Genomic DNA, 8,873 nt, shown 5'->3' with positions numbered 1-8,873 from the left:
CCACCTTCAACAGAGCTCTATTATAAAGAGCACAAAAACTGTAAGGAAAGGGTTAGTTAGTTGAAATGGAATTCTCTCACTAAATTCAAATTCTAGTTTTTTTGTGCTTTTTCTGTCTAAGCTATGAATTTGTAAGTTTAAGAGATAGCAAATAGAAGTTTGGACTCTTTTAATTCTTTTAGCAGCTTCCTCCTTAGTTATCTATTTCCTTTCCTCTGACATTAGTGTGGAAAGCATAATAGAAAGTATGAGCAGCAAAATAGAATGTACAGGTAATAAGACTCATGGTTCCAATCTCATTGTTAAGTGGAGCTTATAAATAAATGATATGATGTTCTCAATTTACGAAGAATATTACAGTAGAAAGAGAGAGAGCTGAAAGAAAAGGTAATTAATTTTTATCAATTTGATTAAGCTTGCCAAGGCCATTGCAACGAGCACAAACAATCTGAGTCTCATCTTTTCTTGCTGCATTTGCTCTTAAGGTTACCCCTGACTTTCGAACGAACCCTGCCCCATCACACTCAGGACATCTGCACACACAAACCACACAATATGGATCCTTATTAGGCTTCCTATGTTGAGTCTTAACATTATGAATTTGAGCAAAGAAAACAATTGTATGGTAATAAAAAGAGCAAAGGGTAACTTTTCATACGTGTCTTTTCGGGAGAAGAGGATAGGGAAAGCAGTTCCAAGTAGAGCCACAGCAGCTGCACCAGCAATCAAGTAAGCTGTTCCATCGGCTGATACATCCCCAACCGCAGCCACCACAGTTAGAGGTCTTGTCTTCTTCTTGTTCTTCTCACTTAGGTTCCAAGAAAGAGCTGTGGACCCTGCTGGTGATGCTGTTGATGGACTGCAGACACCATACTGAGAAGAAAAGCTTCTTGGTTTTGCTTGAAAGATAGTCTGGAGAGAAGACATTGAAGCCATCTTTTAGAGATGTATGGGATCGATCAGAATAATGAGAGTCAGGAGCAAAAAGGTATGGTCTGGTTTATGAGTTGTTGAACTCCCTCAATGGATAAGGACCACGTCAGAATTCAAGATTCTTGTGAGTTTGAAGATAAGAATGGGACCCGCTAACTTAAATGGTTCATATAGAGCCAACATCTCACAACAAATATAAATGGATAGTCAAATAGTAGAGCTCTAAAAGGTAAAACCAACAATAGCATAGCCGACCTGGAAAATGACAAACTATCACATACCACACATGAAAAGTATTAACTTTATGCCACACATGCTACCAAGTCAATGAAATGAAAAAAGTGATCAATTTCTCTTCAAAAAAATAAGAGGTTCAATTAATAATGGAAAATAATGATCACTTTCAAAATATGTGAGGACAAACAAATCACTAGCAAATTTGCAAATATGTGTGGTTCATTGATCGCACGTTTTTGAATAAAAATCTTCCCGGTTAGATTTTTGCATCGAAATTGATAATTATATTTAGCAAGTTGAATGCATAATTTTCTATCAAGTCTTTCAGTGTTGGAGCTCCACTCATCACGAGTGAAACTTGTTTATTGAAAATTAGCAAGTCATAAAAAGCAACTAGTACTCAACATTATGGTTAAGAGCAGAAAAAAATATAATTATAAAAGTACATTTAGACAACAGTCCTTAACTATTTATAAGAAAAGTATATACAGATAATTGCTCATACTTAGGGGTGTTCATCCGATCCAATCCGCACTTTTTTGGTCAAACAACATCCAATCCGCACTAAGTGCGGATTTCATATTTTGGATCCAATCCGATCCGCATAAGAGTTTAAATCCAATCCAATCCAATCCGCAATAGTGCGGATTGGATCGGTTATTTTGGATCGGTTATTTTTTTAATAATAAATTATTTAATATTTCATAGAAAAAAAATTAAAAAAAGACTATTGTTTCTTAATCTCTAATAATAATCTATTTCCATATGTATTTATATACAAATTAAACCAATATACATATATATATATCAATGTATATATACTTATCTTTAGATTTATACTAAAATATATATGTATCTAATTACTAAAATAAATAAACTAGTATGTATATATTTAAACTTTATGTGTATGTGTCTATGTTAATAAGAATTATTTTCCTTGTGTTTTTTATTACAAAATAAATAAAATGCACAAACTCAATATATTACTAAAAAAGATTAAGAAATTAAAAATTTGTGTCTTTTTTTAATTAATATATATTACATATTATAATTTTTTAAAAATATATATAATTAAGTGCGGATTGGATTGGATCGGTTACTTTTTGAGGTCAAACAACATCCAATCCGCACAAGTGTGGATTTTAGATTTTTCAATCCAATCCAATCCGCACAAGTACGGATAACCGCATTTTGCGGATTAGATTGGATTGGATCGTGCGGATTGGATTGGATCGGATACTTTATGAACACCCCTACTCATACTTCTCACTCAGCTCCATTTGGTTAGTCGGAAGGAGTCAAAACACAATAATAAGACTAAAAATAAGAATAGAATAAAATAAAATTTAAAATACTAAAAATAAAAATAAAAAAATTTGAGCGGCATCTTTTTTTATTTCAAAATGAATATTCATTTTATCAAAATAGTAAAATAATCATTCTATTAGAATGATATTAATATTTTACAATATTACTAAAAAAAAATTAAAATTAAATCTTTTTCATTCTATTATATTTCATTACCGGAACTTAAATATTCATAAAAGAAATGATATAATAATTAATAATTTGCACAGCTCGAAATCCGGAAAAAGGGCAAGTAATGGAACTTTTTAATAGAAAAACAGTGATAATACAAGTTCTAAAACAATGGTTACATCCCTCTAATATATCTTTCTAATTTGCTGCCATTGCAGAATTTCCTCTCCTTCAACAGAATTACATTGGAAAGATTCTTCACTTCGTAGTCATGTATGCTATGTACAGCAAATAAACAACACAATTACAATAATATACAACAAAAATTATAACTTTAAGAAATACACTACAAGTACAACAATCTTAGTAAGAAAGTGAACCTACAAATTGAGAAGTAAAGAATCCACTCCCCCCCTCCTATACTTGGTTCCAAAGAAGGAAAAGAGGAACTAAAACACTCCTCATCGGCTATCATCTAATGTCCAGCGTTGGCTGCGCCTTGCTCTACTGAAAATGGTACTAGAAGGACTCCTTCGAGTTAGATTCGGTTCAGCACCAGACCGAGTGGATGACCTTCTGAGCCTCCCAAAAAATGAGAAAAAATTGTGAAATGCTCGTCCCACTCGGCCCCTCTCCCTTGAAATACTTCCACTAGACTGAAATGCGATCCTTATTGGAGCACCAGTGGTATTAAAACCACCATCCATTTCAGTGAAAACGATAGGAAGCTCACGCTCAGCGGCTCGCCTACCACCTGTAAACCTCCCAACAGCAAAACCACCACCCGGAAGCCTCCATATTGTTAAACCCATTGTTTCTTCATCCCCAACCCCATCAGCAGACTCTGGGGAGTTTCTGCGACACCCACGCACATCAGTGGGCAGTTGATGGCGACAAACAGGGCAAGAGTTACGAAGTGAAAGCCACGGAAGGATACAGTCTGTATGGTAGATATGCTTGCAGGGCATCTCTCGAGCTTCTGAATTGAGCTCAAATTCCTCCTTACAAATAGCACAGTGTAATTCCGTGGATATATGGTTTGCCACAATCTTGATAATGGGCATGGATTCAATAGCCGCTTTGGACGCTGGAGGATGATCCATTCTCCCAACCCCATTAATTTCTAACTGTGACAATTGATCCAAAAGGCGGTCAAATCCTGAACCCATAAAAAAATCAGAAATGCTAGGAGGTATGGGCCGAAGACTAGTTCCAACACCATCATCGTAATATAGCTCAAAGTTACTTCGATCAGTACCATTCATTTCTTCTCCGTTGTTGCTGCCGCCCTCGCTACCCTCAGCGACGCCACGAAGGACAATAACAGGGTTAAAAGGCGAGCGGTCACGACTACTTCTTTGGCTGCGGCGCAGCCTTTGGCCATAACTACGAATCTCTGGATTGGGGGTATTGTCAAGGTACATAGCAGCAGCTGGAAACCGATTATGGATTGGGGATCTAGTTGGGGTTGAGTTCTGCATTTCTTCAACAAATCCGCCACCACAATGCAGACAAAGTAAGGTATCTTGGACCGGAACTTGGATTCCTACGTTAATGATTCGACTGCATCTATAGCACCAATATGATGTTCCAGCCAAATCCATATACCAAATATTCCAACCAAATCGGATTATATGAAAACCTACATAAAAAGAAATGTATATATGTATCTTCGTTATATTCATAAAATAAGTTTTTACAAACATTTAATTATTTTAACTCTTTGAGACCTGATGTATATCAGCACGTCAAAATTTATAATCAAACCATACAAACAAGCAAATCACAATTTAGGAATTTAACAATAAAAATACATAACTAGATTAAATCCGACAATATTTCCCCATAAAAGTTACCTAACCATCATCTATCAACAACAAGTCAAACAATTGAAACAACACACAATGAGCTTCAAATCAAACAATATAAACAACACACAATAAGCTTCAAGTCAAACAATTCAAACAAAACACAACAAGCTTCAGTCAAACAATTCAAACAACAAACAATAAGTTTTTTTTTATATCTCTGCAGCAAACAAACAATTTTCCTAGAACCTACCTTACTAAAACACAAGTTCTCGATCTTCCATTATCACGACACAGAATTGTAATCTCAAATCCTACTTCATTGTGGATGAATATTTAAAATATTCAAACTTCTCAAACATATATATAATTACATTAGAAATAATAAATAAAGGATTATTTACCTCTTCAATTAACAAGAATAAGGCAAATTAATTAACTTTGCAATAATCCTTGTCACAGCCTAAAAAGTTTTTAGTTAAATTTAATGCATTAAAGATTACTAAAAAAAATAAAAAACTAAACAAACTTCACTTTATAAACCAAGACTTACATATGTGAAGCATATTTATAACTCATTTCACATAAGAACGATTGGTCGTGCAACATAGCTCATTGATATGACTTAGTATCGGAATCCATTACTAAATTGTACCAACCAAAATAAGTTGGTATGGTTAGTACCAACACCTAAGTCTCAAGTCCTTACAAAAAAGAGAAGTAGTCGATACTAAATTCCATAATTTGTTTCCATACATTGATATTATACATAATGTGTCATTGTTTATATGTATATGTGGGTTTAAATATTTGACAATGCTAGAAACTCAAGTCAAATATCAATAAGAATGTACACTCACAATGATAAGAAGACCGCAGCCCACCAAACTTATTCATATATATTAGATAGATAACTGAAAGGGTCGTTGAAAATTTTGGAACTAACAGAGAGAGATTCAGATTATGCACATGATAAATAAATAAACTATAAATCTATGTTTTCAATTCTATAATTTTTATGAGATAAATGAATTACAGTAAACAAACAAATATACTCACTACATAGATAAGTTAGTGTATCATTTGCTACTAATACTATTGTATGAATTGACAGAAGAGGAAATGAGACGAAACACCCATAAAAGACATCTATGATTGTATATTATACGGACAAATCATTTGATTCCAATGCGTTTATCTACAGATTACAGCATTTCCTTAAAATTCAATACAATTATATTATCACAACAATTATTTATTTTGATTAGAAATAAAGTGAAGAATCTTTAGAAACAGAAATTGACCCTAAATTTGATAGTCAAAATAGCATAAAATAAAACAGATTAATACATAAGGAGTACATACCTCTGTCGCCGATCAACAGAAGATTACTAAGCTAATCATAATCAGCCCGAGCCCTAGCTGGTGGAGCAGCCATTAATCAAATCGAAATTTTCTCAACCAGTTTCCCTCAAATAATAGTATATATATCTCCCTGCATATCCATGAAAAAACATATATAAATCAAATCTAAAATTCAAAAAACAATAATCTTAAATAAACAAATAACAGATCGGTGAGCAAGAATGGTTACTGGGATTGGAGGAAGGCTCGGATGGCTGGGCCTGGGAGGCTGAAAGAAGGGAAGAGAAGGGAGTTTAGGGCGAGACAATGTCTTTTTTAATTTTTTGTTTTTCTTTTGCTAAAACTTTATAAGTTATTAGTTTTTTATTTTTTATGGTCCATGATAAGTGGGATCAATTACAACCGACCAATGGTAGATAATTTCTTACACGGCTTCTTGTTTAATTTTGTTTTATAAATATATAAAGAGGTGTTATTTATTCTCTCCGTTCATAATGAGGGATCCACAATTTAGAATGCGCGTATGTCTTATATAATTACTAGCAAACAAAAGACAAAGGGCGCGGTCTTAAAAAATCCTAACCTACACATTTTCTTTTTAAATAATTAGTATTTTTATTTTTTAAACTTTCGGCACTATTTGATTTTACTTCTTAAAATATACAGTTTGTTAAAAATTCTCCTTCAAATATAGCAGTTACATAATTATATTTTTCTGTTAGGGTCCGTTTATTTTAGTGTTAAAAATTAGTATTTTTACCCTCTAAACTTTGACTAATATAAAATTTTACTTATTCTTTTTTTAAAAAATTATAATTTTTTATTTTTTAAAGCAATTATAATATTCTATTAGTTCTGAAAAAGGAATAGAAATTATTAATAAACTAAATAAGAATATTAAATTAATTTAAAAAATAATAATTTTATTTTTTTAAAAAAAAAATTATTCCTTAAAAAACTATTTTTAAACTTTGTTTTATTTATAATTAGCTATTCTAAAAAATCAAACCAAAATTATTGAGAATCTAATAAATAATTTAAATAATTGTCAAAAAAAATAATTTAAATAAATTAAGATTTTGTAAGAAACAAACAAACTTATTTATATTTATAAACTCATATCTTAATAAATAAAGAAAAATAATTAGAAAATCAATAAAAATATAAAATTATTTTGAAAAAAGGTTTTAAATTAAACTAAAAAAAATTATGTTTACTTTAATAAATCTACATTTTTTGAGAAAAACAAAATATACTCAAGTTTGTTCCCGAATAATTTAGTTTTTACAAAAATAAAATTTTTAATATATTATTTTTAATATCTAAATGAATTTTTTAATAAAAAATAAATAACTTTTTAAATCGCTTAATTAGTTTTAAAATTTCACATTTCGAAGACCGGTCAACGACTTTGACAGCCTTTCCTTCACACAAGGTCTCTCGAGCCTTCTCCCCCGCTTAGGACAGTAAGGGGAAGTAGCGATATTCCGATTCCTTCGTGGGGAATCAACGAAGGCAGCCGCTCCAGCAGCTTTAGTACTTAGTTAACGCCCCAGCCCTTATCCCGCCGATGAGAAGGTAGATGCGGTAAGCCAACTCCTTTCCTTCTTGCTAACAGGGCATTCTATGCCATCTTCATTCCCTTCCTTGCTTCGAGGAGCTAATTTATTTTTTTAATTTTTTAAATCATTCAAAATAATTTTTTCTTAAGATCTATATTAATTTTATAAGATTTACTAAAGAAAGTGTTAAATCTTTCTCATGTTTATTTTAAAGGGATACGATTTGATAGTTGTCAAAATTTAAAGGGCAAAGTTGCTAATTTACAAAGACGCGTTATCATTTAAATAGAATAATGGGACAGAACCTAACACAAGGACTAAATTTCTGTAGATTGCAAAGTTCAGGAGAATTCTCAGCAAGCCGTATATTTTAGGGAGCAAAAACAATATTGTCGAAAGTTCAGGGGTAATATTTGCTAATTATTCTTTTTTTTTTTTTTAAAAAAAAAAAACACTACTTTTTTGTCAAAAAAGCCCAATAAAATTAGAAAAATTTTATTTATACTCCAAAAATTTCTAAAGACACCCTATTTTGATAATTGTCATTTTATATAAAATTATATCTTTAATTATACTAATTTTTTTTTTTTACTTTTTTTTCAATTCATATTCTTAAAAAATATATTTATCAAATAAAAATAAATTATATTTTAAATATTATGATAAAAAATTATATAATTTTTTTTTAAAAAAATAAATATATATATACATAAGTTATTAAAAAAAATATGAAAATGAAATCAAAATAACTATTGAAATTAACATAAATTAATGTCAGGAAAAAATTTAAAAAATATTAAGAGTAATTTTTAAAAATTATTTAAGTTTATATTTTTTTAATAAGTGTATTTATCATTTTATGGGATGCAAATAGAACTCCCATAAAATTAACATAGTTATAAAAGTAACAATTTTAACGTAAAAAAATGAAAAAATATATGATTATACTTAATATGTTTTTTAAAACGAAAATGAATATTTAAATTATATATATTATTGCTATGTTTTTTTTTTTTGAAAAGAAAAGAGAAAAAAAATGACTTGCATATATTTTTTTAAAAAAAATATATATATACAATAAATAATATAAAATGTAAAATATTAGTGGTGGAGTTTAAAATTGAAAAATGATAAATTGAGAAACGTAAAAAAATAAAAATTGTTGGAAGGTTTTATTATTAATTTATGATAGGTTGATTAAGATTTTGTCTTTTAAATTTTGACATGTATCAAATTATGTTGCCTCAACTTTTCTGGCTATTAAAAATTCCCCTAAACTATTGACATTGTTGAATTTAAGAACTTTTGTCTAATTTCAATCAATTTTACTAATTCAATGATTATTTATGTACTAAATCATGTTTCCCAAACTTTGATAACTACAAAATCATGCTCCTCGAACTTTGACATATATTAAATCATGCCCCTGAACTGTCATCTATGTTAGACTTTCCTTATTAAAATTAGACGAAAGTCTTTAAATCCAACA

General features: G+C 30.2%; 2 protein-coding genes across 3 annotated transcripts; both read right to left on the bottom strand.

Annotated features, from left to right (window-relative positions):
* Positions 1-267: 267 nt before the first annotated feature.
* LOC115698322 (uncharacterized) lies at positions 268-1,195 on the bottom strand. Its single transcript, XM_030625540.2, has 2 exons — positions 659-1,195; positions 268-533 (listed from the first exon to the last, which is right to left on the bottom strand). The coding sequence occupies exons 1-2, from the start codon at positions 934-936 to the stop codon at positions 392-394; spliced, it is 420 nt and encodes a 139-aa protein (XP_030481400.1). The 5' UTR covers positions 937-1,195; the 3' UTR covers positions 268-391.
* Positions 1,196-2,762: 1,567 nt separating this feature from the next.
* On the bottom strand, positions 2,763-6,238 carry LOC115697688 (probable E3 ubiquitin-protein ligase RHC2A). Of its 2 annotated transcripts, XR_004007981.2 has the most exons (4): positions 6,052-6,238; positions 5,823-5,952; positions 3,034-4,291; positions 2,763-2,927 (listed from the first exon to the last, which is right to left on the bottom strand). XR_004007981.2 is itself a non-coding variant. In XM_030624781.2 (3 exons), exon 3 carries the CDS (start codon positions 4,251-4,253, stop codon positions 3,111-3,113), a length of 1,143 nt encoding a protein of 380 aa, XP_030480641.1. In that variant the 5' UTR covers positions 4,254-4,291; positions 5,823-5,952; positions 6,052-6,237; the 3' UTR covers positions 2,763-3,110. The 2 variants fall into 2 exon arrangements, 1 of the variants encoding a protein (XP_030480641.1); XM_030624781.2 differs by having other exon boundaries at positions 2,763-4,291; positions 6,052-6,237.
* Between the last annotated feature and the right edge of the window lie 2,635 nt (positions 6,239-8,873).

Source organism: Cannabis sativa, chromosome 7, assembly GCF_029168945.1.
Source record: "Cannabis sativa cultivar Pink pepper isolate KNU-18-1 chromosome 7, ASM2916894v1, whole genome shotgun sequence".
NCBI lineage: Eukaryota > Viridiplantae > Streptophyta > Magnoliopsida > Rosales > Cannabaceae > Cannabis > Cannabis sativa.
This window is presented reverse-complemented; position numbering and strand designations above follow the sequence as displayed.

What these genes read in the sequence shown, in the direction of transcription:
- LOC115698322 (XM_030625540.2), bottom strand. Translation starts at nt 936, where the DNA reads ATGGCTTCAATGTCTTCTCTCCAGACTATCTTTCAAGCAAAACCAAGA. An exon ending in CTCTTCTCCCGAAAAGACAC is followed by an intron (nt 534 to 658) that starts GTATGAAAAGTT and finishes TTGTGTGTGCAG; the next exon opens with ATGTCCTGAGTGTGATGGGG.
- LOC115697688 (XM_030624781.2), bottom strand. Translation starts at nt 4,253, where the DNA reads ATGGATTTGGCTGGAACATCATATTGGTGCTATAGATGCAGTCGAATC.